The sequence below is a fragment of the Prionailurus viverrinus genome, chromosome A3 (assembly GCF_022837055.1).
Source record: "Prionailurus viverrinus isolate Anna chromosome A3, UM_Priviv_1.0, whole genome shotgun sequence".
Taxonomy (NCBI): Eukaryota; Metazoa; Chordata; class Mammalia; order Carnivora; family Felidae; genus Prionailurus; species Prionailurus viverrinus.
In genome coordinates this window covers 114,102,869-114,126,578 of record NC_062563.1, presented here as the reverse complement: position 1 = coordinate 114,126,578, position 23,710 = coordinate 114,102,869, and the positions used below count along the sequence as shown (strand labels likewise).

General features: G+C 41.8%; 1 protein-coding gene across 8 annotated transcripts in view; it reads left to right on the top strand.

Moving 5' to 3' along the window:
• The window catches only part of LTBP1 (latent transforming growth factor beta binding protein 1), a 410,698-nt gene that overhangs the window by 162,103 nt on the left and 224,885 nt on the right, over positions 1-23,710 (top strand). For 6 of the 8 annotated variants that reach the window (XM_047852622.1, XM_047852625.1, XM_047852623.1 and 3 more), the window contains exon 5: positions 11,415-11,582. In XM_047852622.1, coding sequence (XP_047708578.1) covers positions 11,415-11,582 — 168 coding nt within the window. Of the gene's footprint in view, positions 1-11,207; positions 11,583-23,710 lie in introns of those variants that run through there. The other 2 variants (XM_047852628.1, XM_047852627.1) reach the window with 1 other exon arrangement.

The window sequence follows — 23,710 nt, the reverse complement described above, 5'->3', positions numbered from 1 at the left end:
ACAATGTGTGACTACACATCAGTAATTCATTTTTAATTGGCAACTAATCATTTTTCAGTTTTGTTTATCACATAAATAAAAGATGGAATACAACTTTGAGAAAAGGGATATTTAGGCAGAAATCTTTTATAATGATGAGTTCTATTGAACTTGGCAGTAATCCCTTGGAGAAAGTAGTTGGGGCCATTTGATGGAGTCATTTAAAAACTGAGCAGAAAGAAGTTTGTGCTTCAGGGAAGAGAACAAAAAGTGAATGATAGAATCTGTGTTCTGCAAGCTTGGATACCTCTGATTCTATGAAGAGAATTATTTGAGATATATTATGAGAGAGGGCAAACAAGGGCAGAGCGGGGGGGGGGGGAGGGAGAGAGAGAGAGAGAGAGAGAGAGAGAAAGAGAAAGAGAAAGAGAGAGATAATCCTAAGCAAGGGGATTGTAGGTCTTGATCCCACAACACTAGGATCATGACTTGAGCTGAAATCAAGAGTTGAGTGCTCAACGAACTGAGCCACCCAGGAGTCCCTAAATTCAGAGATTTAAGAATACCAGTTTTCTCCTATATAACCAGTTGCTTCAACAGATTTTTCTTTCACCTGAGCCCATCAGACTTCAGCAGTTAGAAAAATGTTCATATCTTCACCTTCCTTAGTATTTCTTAAAATAAAATGCATTCATATTGTAGTATCTGTTTGCTCTGGATTCTTCCTGCCTGTGTGATAGAATTGGACTCCCTCAGAGGCACATCAAGGTGCCTGCTTCTGGCCTGGCAGCTGCAGTGATTCAGAATGCCTGCACAAGGTACAGGAAGTTTTGGTTTCCCTCCTTGCTCTGTCTTTTGAGTTCTTCCTTCTTTCAGGCCAAATGTAAATTTTGTAATGTGTGATAGATCATTTTCTTCTTAGCGTCTGCCTTTAGTGTAAGAGTGAAGTTTCCAAGCCCCCTTACAAAGGCAATGGAACCCTGATGGCATTTGACTCCTTTAAAGTTTTGTGACTTTCAGTTATTAGTTTGAGTAAAAGTTGCTTCTTTGCCTTTGCCATAGACAATGGAATTCCTGAGTATTCCTTGTCTGAGTTCATACTGCCTTTGATTCCTTTATCTTCATTTACTACCCTTGTGTTCTTTGCTATGCACTCCCCTCTGACCATATAATCTTTTCTTGTTCTCAAAGAGGGAGAGCCACTAGGTGGACTTTTGTTATAAATAGAGGAGGAGGATAAAAATACAGACTGTTTCCTTGGGCTTCCTTTGTTTTCCTAGGTCAAAGGAAGATTGGAAAAGTAAGGAAGTACACATAAATAGGATTATGTGCAAACAGCTAGGGGAAAATGGAGAGATGCACTGTTCAAACAGGCATGCCTAGGTTGCTGAAAATTGTGTAGGGAGGGGGTAGGTGGGTTGGTTCAGGAGGATGAAAGGTGGAAAGAAAGGAGGAAAGGTTTTCTAGAGGGAGAAAAATGTCACGTGAAGCAATCTGGCACGTGAATGAGGACCATTGGACAGTTTGGTTCAGCTAATGCCTGGACTCTTTGTGGGATGTTGTAGGATGTGAGGCTAGATTCGGTGTCTGTGGGGAAGGGTCTCAACTTTCTTTTAGGGAGTTTGATTTTGTCAGAAATATTTGTCATAACCAGTGTGTAAATTATATGGAATTCTAACTTTGAAATTGCATGGTAGATACAATCTGGGACCCTCATGAGAAGTGGCCCCCACTTAATCAAGCTGGTGAATAAGTCATGAAATTTGTTCCTTGGTAAACAAATAGCTCAGCAGATAATCTGCCCTTTGAGTCAGACTTGCTTTTCCACATACAAACAAACAGATGTTATTTATGGAAATGGTGAGTGATAGACTGATAACAAATGCCTCCATTTACTTTCTTTGGAAAAACAACAAATGTGGGGACAAATAAAACCTAATTCTGTTCCAAAATTAAGGCACAGAAAATTTGAATCATGTGGAGCATACCTAACCCATGGTTTTTGTAAGGAAGCTATACAAACTAGCCTGATTGTGTGAGTACTAGGGCTAGAAGACATGAAAGTATTCCCCGCTCTGCCCCTCGTTCACTGGGTTCAGGAACAGCAGTGAAGCCCTCTCTTGTCAGCGGCACCGAAGCCCCTCCTCCTGTGGCCATGGGTGGGATCTAAAGGCGAGAGCTGCTAAGACCCGGGTTCTTGAAAGGAGGTAGAGATTTTCACATGCAAAAATGCATCTTTTAAATGGATTTCTCCCTTGGGAGACAACCTCTTAGAAAGAGTAGCATCTTGAATGTTGATGCCAAAAAAGAAGAAAATTCCTGGACAAACTCACTCAGTCTTTCTCAAGTGTGGTTCCCATGGTTGTCAGAATTCAACTGAGAACATGCCTACACTGAGCTCCCCTGAACCCCCGCTCCTCCCTCATTTTCTTCTTTGCTTCTTTTTATGTTATGAACTGAGTTAAGTACTGTCACCTTGGGATATGTTTCTTCAACCCTGTGTCATAACATTTCATATGCCACTGTCCCTTCTGTATTGGATGGGGGCAGTAGGTTCCCTGGTATTTAAGATTAGGAGCAGAGATTTCTGGATATGTTCTAGACAGGTGAGTTTTTAAAGTTGTGTCAAAGGAACCCTCGTGGAACAGCCTGCTGCAATTGCAGGACACCAGGACGGAGGTGCCCCAGCACTATTTCTAATTGGTTGTGGTGCCTTTGAGTGTGGTCACCTCTTTCCCTGGACTGCAGTCTGGAGCCTATCCTGAACTTTTCTAGGCGTTCCTTATCTGTTAGCTGAGGTATGCCTGGATAGTTGAATCCCCTCAGGGGATGTTAAAGAAAATACTTTACAAAAAAGGTCAGAATATGAAAATGTCAGAAAGCCATTGGTTTGTTTTGCTAGTTTTCCACTTTTAGTACTGACTGTATTTCTTTCCCCAAACACTGGGTCAGGTCCTGCTGGGTGAGCAAAGTACTTGTTGGGTAAAAGTTAGTCTTTTGACTATAAAATATATTGCACTTTCAAACATACTTGATTTTGTTCCAGAGATAAAAATAGGATCTTTTAAAAAATATTTTTAGAGAAGAGAGCTTATGATTGGTGTTTGAAGAGTAGAAACTCCAAGGAGAAAAAGGAAATATGAAAAAAAATAATCCATAGTCTCAAGGTGTGCTGTTAGAGTCCTTTTAGGGCATTGGAGTCCGGGTGGCAGGGTAAGATTGAAGGTTGAGAAAATGTGATTATAGGTGACAATTTGAGTTTTTATACCTTGAGTCAAGATAAAGACTGAATGAATGAAATAGGAAATTAGACCTGACTCCTCAAATGCGTGGAAATTTGGGATGAAATCTACTGTCTTTGTGCTAGATCTCTGGCTAGTCTCTTGGCCAGTCTCCCTGAGCTAGAAACCAACATGTATTTCTATGATTGGGTAGGTTTTATGGCCTAGTGGTAATTCATATGAGACTCACAGAATCTTGGTAAGTAGTATTTTCAATTTCCTCATTCATTGCCTGACAAGGGGAATTGATGCTTAGTAAATGAAAAATTGGATTAAAAACTCGTTATACATTGGGGTGCCTGAGTGGCTCAGTCACTTAAATGTCTGACTCTTGATTTTGGCTCAGGTCATGATCTCATGGTTTGTGAGTTTGAGCCCCATGTCGGGCTCTGGGCTGACAGTTTGAAGCCTGCTTGGGATTCTGTCTCTGCCCCTCCCTTACTATGTACTCTGTCTCTCTCTCTCTCTCAAAAAAAAAAAAATGAGTGAATAATCGTAAAAAAGAAAAAACAACTCCTTACAGATCATTGTAACTCTTATTTATACACTTAAAGGAAGTTTCTGTCATGTGTGGGTTTGGTTTCTGCGTAATATGTTGTGAAACTTTGGGAGCAAATAATTGTTTTTCTTTAGAAAAAGTGTTTGAGAAATTTCTATTTCCTGTTTATTTAGTTATTCTCTCATTGACATGTTTAATTGAACATTTTCACTTTTTTATGTCATTGGCCATTTTTGGGTAATGTTTTAATGGTTTTGGGAAAAACGTGTTTTGTAATGATTGCAGAGCTTCCTGAATAACAACTGTGTTTTCCCTTGTTTTATGGCTAAAACATTTCATTTGTCTTTGACAAATGCAGCATCTGTTAAGTATGTTTTGAGGGTAAAGACTTAATGAGAGTGTTCTTTACTGCTTTAATACTACTGGCAATTAGCCCATTGGTAAATATTATTTATTTAGTTTCTTTCAGTGAAGTTTGTTCATTCAGTTATTTTTCTTGAGCAGTTAGTATGAGACAAATGTTGGACATCTAACAGTGACCAGACACATTCCTGCTCTGATGGAGTTTGTGTTCCCATGGTGATAATCAAACAGTAAATATATAAATGTGTTTATAATGAATAGGAAATGTAGGGCAAGGTATGGGAGATAGGTAATGTGTGAGGTGTCGCAGTTTTATGTCAGGTAGTCAGGAAAGGCCTCCTTGATAATCTGACCTTCTGGAGAAGTCTTGAAGGAAGTGAGGGAGGAAGCTGCATGGATCAGAGGAAGAGTGTTGTAGGCAGAGGGAACAGCAAGTGCAAAAGGCTTGAGACGGAAGCAAGGAAGCCAGAGGGAATGGGTTAAGGAGGGTTGTGGCAGATGAGGTCAGGGGTTTGCAGCCGTGGAGGCCCCAGTAGGCCATTGTGAGGCCTTTGGCTTGTGTTCTGATTGTGATGGGAAGCCACGGAAGGGGGTGGGGGTGCTATGAATTGATGAACATAAATTACAAAATGATACTGTGAGGGGTCCCTAGGTGGCTTAGTTGGTTGAGCGTCTGACTTCGGCTCGGGTCATGATCTCATGGTTCATAGGTTCGGGCCCTGCATCAGCTCACTGCTGTCAATGCAGAGTCTGCTTTGGATCCTCTTCCCCCACCCCCTCTCTCTGCCCCTCCCCAATCACGCTTTCACTCTCTCAAAAATAAACAAACATTAAAAAAAAAAAAAGATACCCTGCGAGCTGTTTATTCTCCCGAATAAACTGCAAGAGGGCAAAGGTGGAAGCAAGGAGTCTGGTTTAGGAGACTGTTGAAATAATCCAGACACAAGATGGTGGTGGATTGTACCAGAGTGTTTGTCATGAAAGTGGTGAGAAATTGTTACCTACCTTCTGGAAATAGAGCTCAGAGGATTTGCTGTTGTATTGAGTCCCAGATGGACACTGCCCACCCACTACCTAGTCAAAAATAGACTTGCTGTTGTCTGAGATGAGGGAAGACTTGAATAGGAGCAGGTTTGGCTGTGAGTACAGGAAGGAATTAAAGCTTGCTTTTGAATACATTTTGCTTGAGGTGTCTGTGAGACATTAGCTATTTACCTAAGAAAGGCCCATAAACGTGAATCGTTGGTTGCTTGGGTATACACACATACAAGGTAGAGGTGGTCCAGGCCATAGTTCAACATTTTCTATATGTAGGTGTGTAGGTAGTCTTTAAATCCATGCGATGGGACAGGATGATATCATCTAGGAAGTCAGTATAGAAAAGAGAAGGCTACAGAGACTGAACGTTGGGGCCCTCCGCTGAGTAGGGTCATGTGGAACAGTGGCCAACAAGGTAGGAGAGAACCACAAAAGAGTAGTGTAACCTAGAAGCCCTTTGGAGAAGGTGTATCATGAAGCAGTCCTTATGTGTCAGAGGGGCTAAACATTTGCAGACGAAAGACACAGAAAATTTGCCATTGCATTTGGCAATGTGGAGATCCTGGTGACCCTTCACAAGGGCAGTTTTGGTGAAGTATGGACAGCAACAGCTTGACTGCAGCAGATTGGAGAGAATGGTTGGGGAGGCAGGGGATACAGCCAGGAGAGCAGCTCTTTTGAGGAGTTTTGCTGTAAGGAGAGTAGAGAAATAGAGTGTTACCTGCAGGAGAGAGGAATGGAGACAATAAGAAGAGCAGTATTCTTGAGTTTGGGGCAAGGGTGCAACTTGTTTGTGTGGGAATGAGGATGAAGAGAGTAAGTCTTTGAGTCTGTAAGAGAAGAAGAGGTCCATTACTTTAGCCCACAGGCAGGGGTGGGGCTGGCTTTACCTAGAACCCCATCCTTCTTCAGGAGGAAGACAGGATAGATCCAGATCTAGGTAAGTTGGTCGGCCTGAGTCTTAACAGCTTTTATTTTCTCAGTGAATCAGCGAGTGAGGTCATACCGAAGAGTGTGTGACTAGGTTGCTGCTGCATTTCTGCCCAAAACGATATTTTTGGGACCATATGCACATTTTCAAATGTGGTATCCATTTGATACCTGCTTTTTGATGAGCTGTAAGCAATTCTGTAAGGAACTCAGAATATATCCAGAAACTTACTCTTACATTAAATGATTTCATAGACCTACAGAAAGGCAAAGAAGAGTACATCTCCTTAAATGCATAAAAAGGAAAGGAAATCTTGTATATATGTGTGAGCGAGATAAGTAACTGGCATAGTTTCCTTCAGAGGATATTAATGGAGAATTGAAAGGGAGAGGAAACTCACATAGTCTTTCCTTTCATGTGTATCATCTGTGTAGCAACTCTTTCTTCCTCTATTTATTCGTTTAGTTAACAGCTACCCAGAAAAAAAAAATTCAAGAGATAGTGCTGGAATATTCCTTGATTCTTATCTGAGGAGGTGCTCACATCACAGCTAGAAATCTCGTCTAGGTTTCCCCTCCCTCTTGGAGGGTGTTCTGGGACTGGAGCAACCTGATTAGTAATCATAGGTTTGATATTAGTTTGTTCACACGGCATCTTTCTCGAGGAACAGAGAGTATTCTGTGGGAATTCTTTTAAGAGTCCATGAGGAGTTAAGCAAGCCTGGAGAGCAGAACAATGAAGTACTGTTATTCTAAGCATTATTTAATAGTTTCATGATTTGTCCTTCAAAGAATTTTTGGCCTTCGGGCAAGCAGTGGACTGCAGCAGGCGAAGGAGCCCTTTGCTTGTTTCTCACACACGACCTGTGTATTGAATTGGTTCCGAAGTCCGTTTGGACAGCTTCACTTAATGGGCAGGGTGATGGCTTGTAACCACCCAGGAGGTGCTTCCCCTTCCCGGAGGGATACTGCCTGTGCTAGTTGGTCCCTGTTGTTGAAGTCGGGTGAAGATGTCACAGCATTCTGGATGCATGCGGAGGACCCTGTATTTGTTCTTGACGTTTGATGTGAGTCTCGCACTTATTATATTTGTTTCTTTGGCTGCCTCGGCTTTCGGTTCCATCCTAGGCTAATGACTGGAGGATGGGCTTCTGTGCTCTTTTCTAGACTAAAATCCATTTGTCAAGAACAATTTTTGCATTTTTGAATTTTTCTCCATCATTAATGATTGGGGAATAGAAATGAAAGCTTTTCCTATTGGGAGGATATCGGCTTCTCTTCCATCCCATTCACCATCCACTCTGAATATCTGTGGTTTGTTTTAAACCATGTGCCAGTGCCTCTTCATGGAGGTTTCAGTTTGCACAGGGTCTGGCAGAAGCTGCAGACAGGATGTTGACTCTTGAGTGTCTTGACTGACTGACTAGGAGGCCCAGTGGAGGTGCTACATAGCTCCAGGCAATCTATGCTTCTAGCCAAAGCCTCTACAACGTGAGATCTGAAAGCACTTCCTTCAGATATGTGGGGCTGATTTATCTGCAGGGGATCTGAAAGTTACATTTTTGTCATCAGAGGGACCAAGCATGAAAGCTGGGCCAGCAGTTGCTCCTGTGTACTTCTGATTGGCCTGAGTTTTCCTCCTCAGCTTTGTAATTGTTCATCAGCTATTAGGTACTCCAGGGGCGGTCTTTGACCACTGATTCGCCAAGGGTTTCCTTATCCTCATGGGGGATGCAGGGCCTTAGACCGGAATGGCCTCCAGCATCCTAAGAATCCCCAATCTCTGTGGGGTTCGACAGTCTTTCCTTGGGGTATATTCTACCTTTATTAGGGGCCTCCTAGTAGGCAGGCCTGTGGGGTTTTTGAGTTTTAGTTTACTCAAAGCATTCGAGGAAGATGCCTGTCACAGACCCAAGTGGTCTGTGGAGGAAAGTTCGCTGCCACTCTTACTGAATTCCCACTCAACTCTTGACAGATGAATGGTGTTGTCTTCAGCTTGTCACATTTGAGGAATTTGAAACTCAGAGCAATTTACCTTACTTTTGGGTTCTTTGAAAGTTAAACTTTACATGATACCCTCGGCTACCTAGAAATGATTTTACAAGGGGAATCGGAGAGTGTATTTTCTAATCCTGTAATATTTACAGAGATCCTATTAGAGCTTTTACACATGACAGTCTAGTGTGAAAAGCAGCTGTGAATTTTTCAATACTGATTTTGAGATTGATTTGGAAAGCTAACGCTAATTATAATGAAATCAATGCTTCATGAAGACAAGAGGACTCGCTGAGATTATGTGTCTGCTTTAGAATTAGACTGCTTTTATAGCAGAATGTTAGTAAAATGCAAAGAGAAATATGAAATAAAATGTGTCTTCTTCCAAGAAGATGTGAACACTGTAAAAATCAGAATTAAGTCATATGAAACTGTCTCTGCCTTTTGAAAATCCAAATGATTCCAGGCCAAAAAAATTTTTCTTTTGGCAAAGAAATAGAATAAGTTTTTAAAAACAATAGGCCTGGAGACTCTCAAGTGCCTATAAAGTGACTACTGTAGCTGCGAGGTGAAACGGGAATAATGATTAAGTGCTTGCTTTCTTTGGATGTCTCTCTTCGCCTAAGTGAGCAGAATTTAGGTGACGGTATGAGCATCTGCATGGCAGCCGCCCGGGCCACGAGTTAATGCCAGAGAAGACAAAATAGTTGGCACACCATTTCTAATTTCATTATTGTACCAAGAGCCAGAAAAAATAGAAGTTTATATTCTTTTGAAGTGGGACAGTGTTGTCTCTCCCTTTTTTTTTAAATGGGCTTCACACACTTAGATTCACAGAGTATTCTCAAGATATTTGTAAGCATGGTCTGACAACTTAGAGCGCGAGCTGGTTTGGTGTGTGTGCGCGCGCGCGCACTACTGTAAAAAAAGTCGAACTATGTGAATTTTGTCTCTGGAATCAACGTTCTATTGTAGTTTTTTAAATTTCTGAGGTATACTCAAAAATTTTAAATGTTGTATAAGCATTCAAAGCAGTGTTTGGCAAACTGCCTCTTCAAATAAAGTTTTATCGGAACACAGCCACACCATTCATTTACATATATATTGTTTTCGACAGGCTGCTCTCAGGCTACCACAACAGAGTTGAATAATTGCCAACAAGAGTCCTTTAGGCAGCTAGCCTTCAAATGTTTATTATTTGGCCCATTATAGAACAGGATTCTGAGTCCTGTTTTGCAAGGTGCTCGAAGATTTGGTTGAGCCCTAGGACATCTCCCCACTTCACACTGTGTGTCCTGATCTCTTGTGTTGGAACCACTGAGTGAGAATGGGAAACGGTCTTGAAAAAACATTTGAAAAGCTCTGAGGCTGTTTCTCTTCTGGAAGAATCATTTTCTTGTGTTAAGTGAAGGGGCCAACACAAGCTGATCTCTTCAAGTTCCTTCTGACTTGAGCTTTTGTTACTTACTCGGTAGTTATCTTTGAGGAGGTGAAGGGCTGTCTTGTGGAAGAGGCGTTACTAGGTTGTGAGACCGTGGGGAGCTGGGTTAGGGTTAATGGGTGCAACTGACACACTTGAGCTCCAGAAGGAAGTGCACTTGCTAGGAACAGCTTAGAAACCAGCATGCGCCATCTTAGTAGATAATGAGCTCCCTGTCACTAGAGATGTTTAAATAAAGGTTGTGTCAGAGGACCTTTGGGGTCCGGCTTTGAAATTCTAACTTTTTTTTGGTTAAGGTTCTTTGTCTCCAAGCTCAGGTTTGACCATGATTTTTTTTGTTGAGGGCCTGTGGAGGCCTCTTGGATGATTTCCTAAAAATCTAGTCCTGGTCAAACCAAGGCAGTATGAGGGCGACAGAATTGCCTCTGGTAGGCAGAGGATGGCAGCAGAAAGGCTGGCCCAGAGCTAGTCTCTCCTTTGGCCACTGAAGTAACACAGTGACAATAGGCGGGGCACTGCTTCCTATCATCCTTAGTCTCAGAGCTGAACCATCTGTCTCCAGCTGCGGCTACCATCTTGCTTCCCTGCCTAGGCTCCTGGAAAGAGGAAAGGACCTAGACGGGGGTGTATCACAGATGCAGAGATCACACTAGAGTTTCTGTATTGCACTTTGCCCTAGAGTCTGGATTGGGACTTGGTCATGAATGGCAGTTCTGGGTGAGGTCATACATGCTCTTTGTAGCTCTGCTATTGTAGCACAAAGGCAGCCATAGATAATATGTAAGTGAGTATGTGTGGCTGTGTTCCAATAAAACTTTATTTACAAAAGCAGGCCATGGGCCATATTTGATCCCTGGGCTACAGTTTTCTGACCCCTACTACAGACCCTGGACATCAGAACTAGCTAGAAAACATGAGCTGCACGTCTCTCATGTTTTGTAGAAAAAGTGAAATGACATGTCCAACGTCACACCGTGGTCGAGGCAGGCTTATAACCCAGCATCTGACTTTTAGGTTAGTGCCCATTTTGTAATACTTTGCTGCCTCTGCTGTGCACTCAGGTTATAGCATTTGGTTTTAAGGAGAGGGCCACGTGAGTGCAGAAAATACGTGCCTTAGTGGCCTGTGAATGGCAGCAGTGAGGGCTCCAGGATGGTATTTTAACAGAGGCAACCCTTTAGCCTCGTGACCTGGCCTCCCTTTTTCTTAGATGGTCCCTGTTGACAGTAAGGCACAAATACAGGTTGCATAAATTAACATGGGGAAATAATGCCCCGGAGTTGTGAAAAAGAAACGGGCTCCCACAGCTGCGTCACAGGATTTGATCACTTCAGCCGAGAGTGCCAGGAGATTTGAGACAGATGTTTTCAGACATGCCGCATGCCTAAAACATTTCCAGGGGTCGGACTGCAAATAGTGACTTAATAAGTGGAGAAACAGGGAAAGTATGCAAGTTGAGGACACAAGAGTTTATTCACCACGAGGTGCATGGCCAACCTCTTTGCATTACATCTGCCTGTCAGGGTTGGCTCTTTCATGTCGTGCCCTCCGTATTGCTCTTTGTCTGCCCGTGAATAAAGTGCAGCATTGTGGTTAGTAATCCCACTCCAGTGACTCGACTTCAAATGTGGTTTTGGAGTGCATCCCAGAGTTCTGTTTGCTAAGCTTCCTACTCCTGTTTCAGAGACACCACTGGATACAGAGCAGCGAGCACTGAAGGCTTCCCTCTTTCCTTAAACCTGTCGGGTTGTGGGCTCTCTCGTTCCCCCTCTCCTCTCCTTGCTTTTTTCCCCTTGTTTTTTTTTTTTTTTTTAAATCTTCCAAGGCACTTTCATGGATACTAAGCTGATGTGTTTGTTGTTCTTTTTCTCCTTGCCTCCGCTCCTAGTGAGTAACCACACTGGCCGCATCAAGGTGGTCTTTACTCCGAGCATCTGTAAAGTGACCTGCACCAAGGGCAGCTGTCAGAACAGCTGTGAGAAGGGGAACACCACCACTCTCATTAGTGAGAACGGTCACGCTGCCGACACCCTGACGGCCACGAACTTCCGAGTGGGTGAGTTCCTCCACGGTCCCTCACTGTCCTTCCTGAATTGAGTTTTCTGAGATCGTAGCATGTAGACATCCTCCTCCACTCACACTGCTCTCTGCCTGAATGGGTTTCTGTCTATGAGCACGAATACGCTTCTTCCAGGAGATCTTTTAAATCACTTTCAGAATAATTTTTACCCTGCTTTTCTGGCTTCTCAGAGAGATGGCAACTAGAATGTTGCCCCTGATTGCTTATCATGGACGCAGCCTGTGGTGATGGGGGGGCGGGTATCAATAGGACAGAAGGGGATAGCTTTTACATTGAGACCCTAATGCACAGTTCGCATTGATCAGCTTCACGTTTAATCTGCTCAGCAATAAGAATTTGTCCTAGATCTAACTCCCGTTACAAAATTTGGATAGTGTTGCTTAAGTTTAAATTTTTTACTTCACGGATAGTCATGTTCTAAAAAAAAAAAAAAAAAATTCTAAGAATTGTCAAAAACTGCGTTTTGGTTGTAGAAAGGGATACAGACTTGCATCTTTCACCACATTTCTGCTCTGATTCAGAAGGCTGAATTATACATTGATACATGACATGGATTTAGGGGAAGAAATGCTAGTGGCTTGCTGTCAGCACTCAAAACCTTTTAATCTCTCTTAACTAATTTAAATATGAACTACGGTGGTCCCTGAAAAGAAAGCTTTTTACTTAAACAATTTTTGTGTTGTTTTTACTTTTTCGTAAAGGGCGAAAGTTTTGCGGTCCACCGAATGCTGTCACGCTGCCATGTTGTCATGCAATACAGTATTTTTGTCACGGAAAAATGTCTTTTATTATTTTTTGACCAATTATGGTTTGCCATGTGTACTCAAATAATCACAGACACCCACATTACTTTATGAGTTACTCACAAGAATAACCCAAATGTCAGACAGATAATAACACTGGCTAGATCTGGTCTTTTTATGGAATATTGCTGTTTAGTCTTGAGCATGTGTGTCTGGGGGGTAGGAGAGAGGGTGTCTCTTTCAAACTGATTATCATCAAGACAAAATACAAGGGGGCAGCCTGAAGTCCTTATTAGCTCTTTTGATTATTCTCTGCTTTATCGCGACTCCTAACCCTTATGAGGTCAAAGCATTATTCTAGAGAGTCTGTACATGGAAAAAAACGTATGCCCATAGATACTATTTAAAAGGGTGTTGTGAATTTCCTGGCTATGATAGGGGTGTTTGGGCATATTTTAAAAAAGAATTTAGCTGGTGGATGCCAAGTTACGCTTAGCAGGGCAGAGCGCCGAGTCTAATGGGAAGTGTGTTGAACTGATGATCGGGAAACTAGATTCTGGTCCGGGTCCTGCCACTACCTACCTAATCCACAGGGTGTGACAGTTACTGTTTCTGGACCTCAGTTTTGTCTCATACAGAAAATAAATGGCTTATGTTTAGTGACCTCTGAAATTCAGTCTTCCTTTAAACTCTTAGGGCTTTTTATGAGCAACAAGTAATATCATTTTCCGGAGGGTTGTAGACAATGAGGGGAAGAGAAAAGGCAGTTCCCAGTAGGTTATTATGTGCTTAATGGCTTTTTCCCACTTTTACTTTTCTTGATTGCCTGCCTTGCTCTCGTGGCTTTCTCAGCTCCATCAGCAGCAGCAATCACTGCTTCTCCTCCTCCTCCTCTCAGTTTTCATAAATCTTTACAGTAAGAATGACAAAGCAATCGGATGGGTGGTAATTTTTTGGCTTACAGTGTATTCATTTTGAAACTACATATTTGAAGGCTTTGAGAAACAGAGGAAGTCTACTTGTTAAAACACGCTGCACACTTTCCTGTCTGGCATTTAAGCAGCTGTTTAGGAACAGGATACACGTAGCCTATTCAAAATGTAAAACGGAGCAAACTTATTTACACAAAAAAATTTCAAAACCAGAGCTCAACTCTGCCACAAAAGGATTGGCAGAGTAGTTCACACGAGAGAGAGAGAGAGAGAGAGAGAGAGAGAGAGAGGCAGGCAGAAAAGAGAGAGAGAGAGAGAGAGAGAGAGAGAGAGAGAGAGGCAGGCAGAAAAGGCATGGTAATAAAGTTTCACATTGGAAGTCCTGGGAAATATTTAATTTCTCTCCTGAGCTATTTTCCTCTTCTCTTTATTTTAATTAAAAGACTGGATAATCTGAGGGACCAGTTTTAAATTTTTTAAATTGAAGAATGGTAATTTTGTAGAACTTATAGATTATGATTCTTCAGAAATACAGAAAATTTTAGAAGTTCTTTTTTTAGACATAAGTATCTTTGTGGACTTAACTGGTTTAATATAGCTTTATTACTTACAAAAAGTAGCTTTCTGACCGTTTTTCTATTTATATTTGCTTATAATATGTTAAATCTTTTGCACATAAGACATGTATATGGAAAATAGAACAGCTTGGGGAAAATTCAAAATTCATTAAATTTGTTAGTTGCTCTCTTTGGCCTCTGCTATGTAAGGTGTGGGGACTCACACACTTGTTCTGTAAAGGGCTAGATAGTAAATACTTGAGACACTGCAACACAAACATGTGGTATGCAACTACTCAACTCTGCTGTGGCCATGAAAGCAGTGTAGGCAGTATGTACAAGAATGGGTGTGGCCGCGTTACAAAAACCTTGGGTGTGCCAAATTTGACTTCAGTGGCATAGTTTGCTGACCCCTGCTCCCAGAAGTCAAAATACTACTGGGAAAACCATATGGACTTCAAGGTCAAGGGAGCTTAATTAAATAGTCCATTTTGATCATCAGAACTGCAGAAATAAATTTGAACATTTCCATAGTGATTTATAGGTTTTTTGTTTTTTGGTTTTTTTGAAGGAAGTGGAACACATACTATTATTAACATTTTCTTGATAGGGAAACTTAGGTAGTGGTGTAAGTGAGCTTGACTTAGTTACATAGCAAGTCTGTTAGCTAGGACTAGAACTTAGATCTCTTTAGGTCATCTGTTTACTTGATTGCGTGGGGTCTGACCACGATGGGTAGGAGGGACAAGGTGAAGAACCTCATGGAGTTGGGTTTTGTGGGAAGGATGGATGGTTTAATAGAGAATAGTCACCTGAGAGACCTGTAGCCCTGGATTGGAGTCCTGGCTTCACCATGGCCACTGGCCATATTCTGGCTTTAGATCCTCTTGGGCTCAGGTCACTGACCACACAGAAGAGGTAATAATAAATATACAGAGGGGCACCTGGGTGGCTCAGTTGGTTAAGCGTCCAACTTCAGCTCAGGTGATGATCTCAGGGTTCACAAGTTCCATGCCTGTGTTGGGCTCTGTGCTGACCACTCAGAACCTGGAGCCTGCTTCAGACTCTGTGTCTCCCTCTTTGCCCCTCCCTTGCTCACACTGTCTCTATCTCTCTCTGTCTCTCAAAAATAAATAAGCATTAAGAAATTTTTAAAAAAAGATACAAAGGATGGTTCTTTAGCAGACACAGGGGTGATACTGGTTTCTTCCTGTTTTGTGCTGCTTCTGTGCCAGTCTTTCTGGTCTTTGGTGATGGGGAGTCTGGGCTTTTCAGATGTGAGAGGCAGGTGTATTGTTTTCATGACTATTAAGCATATAGTCTCTGCTCTTGAGTATTCAGTTAGAGACATCTTAAGTATAACTTCCACTTACTGTGAGCCCTGAATGAGGATGATATCCAAGGCAAGCACTCTGAGATTCTAGAATAAACTCATTTTTACGAACATGATATTGATATGATATAGCAGAGTATTTCCATCAAGTGGCATTTTCTTTAAAGCAGATTTCTAATTATAACACCTTTTTTGTCATATTCTGAGCTTTGCCTCTTGGCTCTCCCCACCTTTGCCTTTTTAAAAAATGGAAACATATTCCTAGTTGGGTGGGCCAGCAGGTTAACCATTGTTGTTTTAATGGATTCTTTCCATTCATAGGGATATCATGAAGACGACCTTCTGGTATTTTTAAAGTTGTTTATAGAGTCATAAGTTCCCTTAATAAGAACACAGGAATTCATGTTGTCACAACTAGAATGTTTGAAATAAAATAATACTATCCCGTGACATAGCTTATTTGTAGAGCCACTGAAAAGCAATCATGACTGCTAAAATAACACATTTGGTTTATATGATGCTGCTTTCTCTCAAGAATTACAGGGGACTCAGTTTCCATCAGCATCAGCTGAATAATTACAAAAATTATTTGATAATTTAAAAAGTATGTTCCCATGTTATTGCATTTGATGCTTATTTCCTCTGAGGGAGGTAAATTACAGGATTCATATTCTGTGGATATGAGTACCATAGCCCTGGTGGGTTTGATTAAAGGTGACTCGCAGTCAGGTTTGCCTTCCCAGCGTCCACATACCTCCTTCTCACCCTGTTGCCAGGTGAGTATGTATAAAACACTGTGCTAGATTTTCCGAGACAAATCCTAAAGCTGTTCCCTGAGAGCTTGTGCTTTGAGACGAGGAGCATGCATACATAAACCTAAATCAAAGTAGAAAGTGCTTTGCTGGAGCCTGAATGAGGATCTCTGAGAAGGAGATACCACGTCTAGCTGAGGAGGGAAAGGAATGGCGTGTGACTTTTCTGTCACCATGCTATCCCAGCGCTAACCCTTGTAGGGGTTGGCTTGTAGCTGGAGCTGGCTAAATGCATGTTTGCCTGATTGTAGACTGATGGGGGCAGTGGAACTTGAAACGTTGGTTAAGTTCCAAAATACAGATGGAAGGGAAGTAGAGGGAAGGGAGGTGTGGTTGATATGGGAAGGAAGAATTTACCTGTTGGAATTAGGCAGGGAGACAAGAACGTGCATAGGTAGTTTCTGAGAATTGGGAGTAGTTTCACTTAAATGCAGAAAGCATGAAAGATAATGATAATACATGATAAGTCTGGGTAGGTAGGTTGGGGCATGGTTGTAGAGTACCTTGAATTCCAAGTATAGGAATTTGGACTTTTCCAGAACTTACTAAAGTTCTCTGAAAAGGGGACATAGAGATTTCTCATTTTGAAAAAAAGGAGGAAGTTTTCTCAGTTTTTTTTTAAGGCTGGAAACTAGCATTTTATTAGTCTAAAATAAGCTTTTGATCAGCTCATAATAGATGACAGTCTCTAGCCACTTTTAACTGTTGAGTTTGGTTTGCTGCTCTGCGTTGGGAATTTCCCCCGTATATCTCACGAAACCAACCTTGTACTGAAGTGTTTCTGAGGAATGGAAGCAGTTTGTTTTGTTACACTCATTATGTAGGGTCTCTTCGTAACGAGGGAAGACAGTTCACTCTCATCCAGGCAATTAGTAAACCAGTAACTGCTCAAGGAGGGGGAAGCATTTAGATTTTTTTCTGGCAACTTTGTTCAGAGTCTTTCGTCCTCTGCCAGTTGTCATTGTTTGGATCCCTTGATGTTTATCCAGCACAAAAACCAGTGAAATGCCAACATATCACTCTTTGATTAAATGGTGGATATATTTTCCCCTTGATGCATTGTACAGATTTATGTTTCTAAACATGATCTAGTATAATACTAAAAGAAAGTGGTTGCTTTCGTTTAGGCAATTTAGAATGCCTAAGAATTTATCAAAGAAACTACTCCCACAAGAATATTTTCCAATAGTGAATACATGCCATCATGTAAAGCATTTTGTTGTTCATTTTATTTGGGCTTTATTTATTTATTTAAGTGGTATTAGGAATATTAATTTATTTAACGTCTTTATTGAGCACCTATTGTGTGTCGAGGATTGGTATAGGTATTAAGAATACAGTGGTTAGCAAAACAGGCAAAGTCCTTGCCCCTGCAACACTAAAAAAATACAGCATGGCTAAATAATATGGGTGAACCTTGATGATACTATGCTACATGAAATGGGCCAGTCACAGACTAACACAGGGTGTGTGATTCTACATGTATGAATTATCTAGGTAGTCAGCTTCTTAGAGGGAGAGAGAATGGTGGTTATCAGGATTGGGGGAAAGATGGTAATAGGAAACTGCTGTTTTATGGGTGTGGGGTTTCAGTTTTGCGAGATAAAAAGTTCTGGAGATTGAATACTCAACAATATGAATGCATCTAGCACTACAGACCTGTACAGTTAGAAATGGTTAAGACCATAAATCTTATGTTACATATATTTGACCACAATTGAGAAATAAAACCAAGCTATAGTGTGAGTATACAGTACTGTCACATGGGTACTACCAAAATATATGATATGTAAGAAAAATTTGACCTAATGCCAGGTAGTGATGAATGCTATGAAGAAACTTGGGAGGGGAGGTGGAGGTGGGGGTGTGGGTGGAAGGTATGGATGGCTATTTTAGACCAGTCGGGAAGGGCTGTCTGGTGAGAGGACGTTTGAGCAGAGACCTGAACGGAGTGAGTAGTGAGCTCTGGGACAGAACATCACAAACTTCACAGATAGAGTAACCTAACTCTGTCACTGTGTTTATTATTTTATTTCAACTGTGGCACATCTCCAGAAGGCTGGTGTTAGGAACGTTCAAGCAAATTTGTCCTATATGTGTTGTTGGATTAGGTTTTATTGATCTGTATATTGATCTGTATATATTACATACACACACACACACACACACACACACACACACACACACACATTGTATCAAGGAATCCTGTTAATAACATCTTTAGATAAAGAGCCTCATTCACAGAGCATGGGAGCAAGCAAGTCTCTGGGTGAAAACATGGTCCTAGAATTATTGCAGAAGGAATCTGGTTATTTATAATAAAAAGTACAGGGTCTTTGATATAGAAAAAATTTACCAAAGAAGCAGCATTGCCTTTTTCTTTTTCTCCAATATCTTCTGTAAGACAGATCACATGATTTTGGTATGGAGCTTTTTTTAATGGAAATAAAACTGATTATGAGGGTGTGTGTGTGTGTGTGTGTGTGTGTGTGTGTGTGTGTGTGTGTTTGTGTTTAGGGAGAGGGTCCCGTGTGGAGGAGTGCTGCATGGAAAGGTAATTCCAAGGGGTTAGTTGGACCAAAGAGAGGCAATAAGTTGTTGATGTTAAGAGCCCAAACCAGGAGAGAATGAGGTCCTGTTGGTTGAAAAGGAAGATCTTGGAAGCTGAGAAGGTATGGGGCACAGAGTGGTTGTGTAAGAAAATATGTATGTAGAGGTGCCTGGGTGGCTCAGTCGGTTAAGCCTCTGATTTTGGCTCAGGTCATGATCTCACAGTACAGGGATTTGAGGCCTGCATCATGCTCTGTGCTGTCAGCACAGAGCCCGCTTTGGATCCTCTGACCCTCTCTCTCTGCCTCTCCCCCACTCTCAAAAATAGATAAACATTAAAAAAAAAAAGGGGGCGCCTGGGTGGCTCAGTCGGTTGGGCGTCCGACTTCAGCTCAGGTCACGATCTCGCGGTCCGTGAGTTTGAGCCCCGCGTCGGGCTCTGGGCTGATGGCTCAGAGCCTGGAGCCTGCTTCCGATTCTGTGTCTCCCTCTCTCTCTGACCCTCCCCTGTTCATGCTCTGTCTCTCTCTGTCTCAAAAATAAATAAACTTAAAAAAAAAAAAAGAAATATGTCGGTAGTCAGGACAGTTAAAAAAAAAAAAGAAAGAAAAGAAACAACCATAGGTAAAAGATTGCAGCAGTTTGCTAGCTCTGTGAGAAATGCATGTGTGATCGATTGTTCCTGGTAAGCCATGTCTGGCCTATGTCATGGGGGTGGCTGGGACTCCTTAATGGTGTTGTCCTGGCTAGCCTAGAATAAATGACCTTTCAGAGTTCTTTGGAGTCTGTACCATAGTGTCTCAAAGCACATGTTCTTTCCTAATTGCTCAGCTTGAGCACAGGGGATGATCTTTGTAAAACTAGACTGCTTAGTGTAGCATGTTGGGCCTTCCAGGACGGCCTTAACTCAGCCTTAATCTCTGCTTAGCCCATCCGAGGCTCCAGGTTACCAAAGGTCCCCAGATGCACCAAGCCTTCTGTGCTGCTGTGCCTCTGTTCACACTGCTGTCTGCCTGGCAGGTGCACTTCTCCAGCCCGTGTTCTTGAGCAAATCACCTCCTGCTTTGTCAGGAGTCAGCCGAGGGCTGCTTGTGCCACAAAGCCTCATTTCCCTAATTTTGTTATACCTGTTTATTCCACTACATTCTACACTGCTTGGGAACAGGGACCTGTGTGCTTTTTGTTCATCTCCCCGGTGCCAGCATGCACCGTAAGGTGCCAGCCTTACTTTAGAAATGCTTAATGCATCTCAGTTGGCAGAGCAAATTGTCTACGCAGGTGCCTGTGTAATGGTGGCACACAGATTTTACCCGACACAGCTTCATCGTGAATCCTCAGGCAGCTGATGTTGCAGGAGTAAAATAACCATCGGAGCAGCCTTTATAGAGTTTGGGGACACAGAATAGGAGAACATATTGCAGTGACTACAAGTTGCATGAAAAAGACGCTTTTTAACACTGTGGTGTACTTGCTACTCATGGCAAACCTTTGTTTATTTTTTAAAAACCTATCTGTTTTTTCTTAGCCAGTGAGAGAGAGAGAGAGTGAGCGAGCGAGGAGGGGGAAGAGAGAGGGAGAGAGAGAGAATCCCAAGCAGGCTGTGCACTGTCAGCGCAGAGCCCGATGTGGGACTCGAACTCACAAACCATGAGATCATGACCTGAGCCGAAATCACAAGTTAGACGTGCAACTGACTGAGCCACCCAGCCGCCCCAGATTCGTACATCTTTAGTTATTCTTGCTGCATGAATTCCCACTCCCCACTCTTGCCTCTGTCTAAATTCTCACAGTCTGTTAAGGAACAGCTTCAAGCTCTGTTTCAAAGGTTTCTTCCTTTGCTGCTTTTCCTCTTTCCTATTCTGCTTCTAGTGACTACCTTGTCACTTGACCCTGGTGGTCTAGCTCTGGTATACTGTTGATGGCTCTGCACCCCTGGGCTGGTGATGTAACCTGTCTGATTCCACACTAGTCGAATGAATCCAATAATGAGCTGACTTTTTTACAGTGCTTTTCAGGCTTATGAGAAGGAGCCAGCTGAGGGTACACATGGGTTCCTTGGATTGATTTCAAAAAGACCTTTCTTTTCCCCAAAATAACACATCCTTCTCTCTTCTTTTAAAAAGAGTTTGTTCATTCATTTTGAGAGAGAGAGGGAGGGAGGGAGGGAGGGAGAGAGAGAGAGAGAGAGAGAGACAGACAGAGAGAGGGAGGGAGGGAGAGGGAGAGAAGGGGAAGGATAGAGAGAGAGAATCCCAAGAATCCCAATCCAATGTGGGGCTTGATCTCATGAACCATGAGGTCATGACCTGAGCCAAAGTCAAGAGCTGGGCACTTAACCAACTGAGCGATCCAGGTGCCCCAACACATCCTTCTCGTAATTCACAACCTCTGTGTCCTGTGATGGGGGCATTGTGGACTTACAGCTCCTGGAGTTTAGATAGGGTATATTCCCTGCATAACCACAGAACTGTGGTTCCTTCATTTACCAATCCTGATGGCACAATAGCTTCTAGAAAGGCATAGAAGGATGTTTGTATTATTCTTTCACTTTGGTCCTCTGCTCCTACTGCACAGAAGACTCTGTACTTGCTCACGTTTAGGCTAACTCTGGGCACTTTAGACTAGGTACAAAATAATGTTGGGCATCATTATCATATCAGGGAGACAATGTGGTAGTACCATGTTTCCTCTGTCTTGGATCCTGCTCTTCCTTGAGAGGTTCACTTGCTAACCCAGGAAGCTCTTGCCTGTTGCCAAGCCTGCTGGCAAGAGCAAAAGCATTTAAATAGTGTAGCACATTTTGGAACAGAAAGCTATGGTCAGGAGGAAAAGTAATCATCTTGCATAGATGGGGGGCATCTCCTGTGATGTATGATTATAACATTTGATGCAGTTTTGTGCTACTCACTTTGCTGTCATTGTGTAATTTACCTCTGGCTCCTAGGTTATACTAAATTTAAGGAAGTTGGACATAAATACTGAAATCACGTTTATGAGATACAGTATATACCTACAGAATTTATTGGCATACAAGTTGGGCTTAATTTTGCATCTTTAGTCTTAGAGTCAAACATTTGTATCAGCTTTTAGTAGCAAGGTGTGTGTGTGTGTGTGTGTGTGTGTGTGTGTGTGTGTGTGTATTTTTTTCCCCCAAGTGGAGGAGGAATAATGTATTTGTATATTGTTGGAAAAACCTCCTGGAACTAACATCACAGATGATATGAAAATGTTTTTGAGGGCAGCCACACAGTCATCTTCATGTAACACAGTCCAGGAAAATAAAATAACTACCAAATGGGGAAGGATAAAGTTAGTTAGGAAGTTTGAGATTTATTCTCCAAAGATATATCACAAATAAAATGAGAAGAGCCAGATGCCCTTCCTTTGCCAATTTGATGTAATGCTGTCATTGATACACTTATTAAAACTTGATTTTCTATTTAGTTGAAGAGTATGGGTTTAAGGAATGGTTTCCTGCTCGACACCATTATCTTGCATTTAGACTCACGCAATAATTACCAAAAACCTGGCATGGCTTCAGTGTTGGCTTTTGTAAGATTTGGTGGGAAAAAGAAAAACTTTCGGCAGAAATGAGAGATTTCTTCACTCAGAGACCAAACTTCAGATGCCCATCAGATTCAATAAAAATTTGTTCTGGATTCTGAAGAGTTTCTGAGCTTTCCTAGTGCAAAAACTCAACCTGATTTTCATCAAATTTTCCTTAGAAGAGGTAAAAGGGAAACTTGACATTAAGATTTTTTTTTTTTTTTTTTTGCAGCAAGGAAAACAGACCACTGCCCTTTTTCTGACAAATTAGGAAGTGCCCTGGAACGTTCTTAACTAGTCTTATTTAGCAAGATTAGAATATGTCACTTTTTGCCACTGCATTGTCCCTTTCTGAAGAAAGGGTGATTTATGAGCCCTCTGGATCTTCTTGTGGTATTAATAACATTTTGAGCCAGCTGTTTTATTGGGTGTACACAGAGGGTAATTAGAAACATCTGAGAGTCCCGTAATGTGCCCAGAAAACCATGACGTTGTATGGAAAAGAAAAAAAAAATAACATTCTTGCCAAAGTTGTGTATTTGGTAAATAGATGAATTAGTATCAAACAGAATTTACTCTGTATTATACCCGTTTTGAAAAAGAAGCTAACTCTTCAGGCTGAAAATATCTTCTTATTGAAACACATTCACTGCAGAAATCATAACCTTATTTGGTAAAAGACTTCTGACCATTCATACAGTAGTTATCATTTCCCTTCTGTCAAACTTCATCATATTATGGACCATTTTCTGCCAGAAGTATTTCTCCTTTTTACCTGGCAGTTACTTGAAAACTTCAAAATTCTGAGGGATCTCATTTAAGGAAATTAACTCTTAGAAACATACTGCACCAGGGACTAATAGTGTCCAATTTGCCTAATAGTCTATCCTAGAAATCAGGGTGGGATTCAAGAGCTTGGGCTCTATTTTAGCTAGTTACTTGAAATTTGATCTTCTCCAGTGGTGGCTGAGTTTGAATATTTGGGAATGCCGCAACAGTGGCTAAGTCGGGTTCTGATTTAAATCAGGTCCTGTTGTCTCTTCCCTCAAGACAAAATCTAGACAAGAAAACCTAACAATTTGCTGGTGGCTGGTGAATGGTTCCTTTCATCTTCGTTCACAAATAACAAGCCCTCATGACAAGTCCGTGCTGAGTCAAACTGACACATCCCAGGCAGCTGTGGACAGGGTTCAAGTTGGAGGCCTCCAGTATCTTTTCAACCTGTCTTGCTTTGCATGTCTCCATTGGGTTGCCATTTTTGTCCTGTTGGATCATTTTGAATGGGATTCCTCATCAGTTATGAGACAAAATTGTAGCTAATTGTAGGTTTTGCTACAGGTTGGCAGTGAGTTAATGAAGCCTCTAGGAGAAGTGGATTCACCTGTATAAAAATGTTTATGGGGGTAGGGGAATAGGGATAGTAGTTAGGAGCTCTGGCTGAAACCCAACTTCAAATGTCTGCCTTTTTCCAAACCCTGAATCAGTGGCTCTCAGTCCCGGTTCTACAACAGATTGTCCCATGGATTACTTAAAAGACCATACCCCAGCTTCTTGGATCACAATGCCTGGGTGTGTTTTGGGTATGTGTATTTTGAAAACAAACGATGTTGACGATTGTTGGATACAGCTCT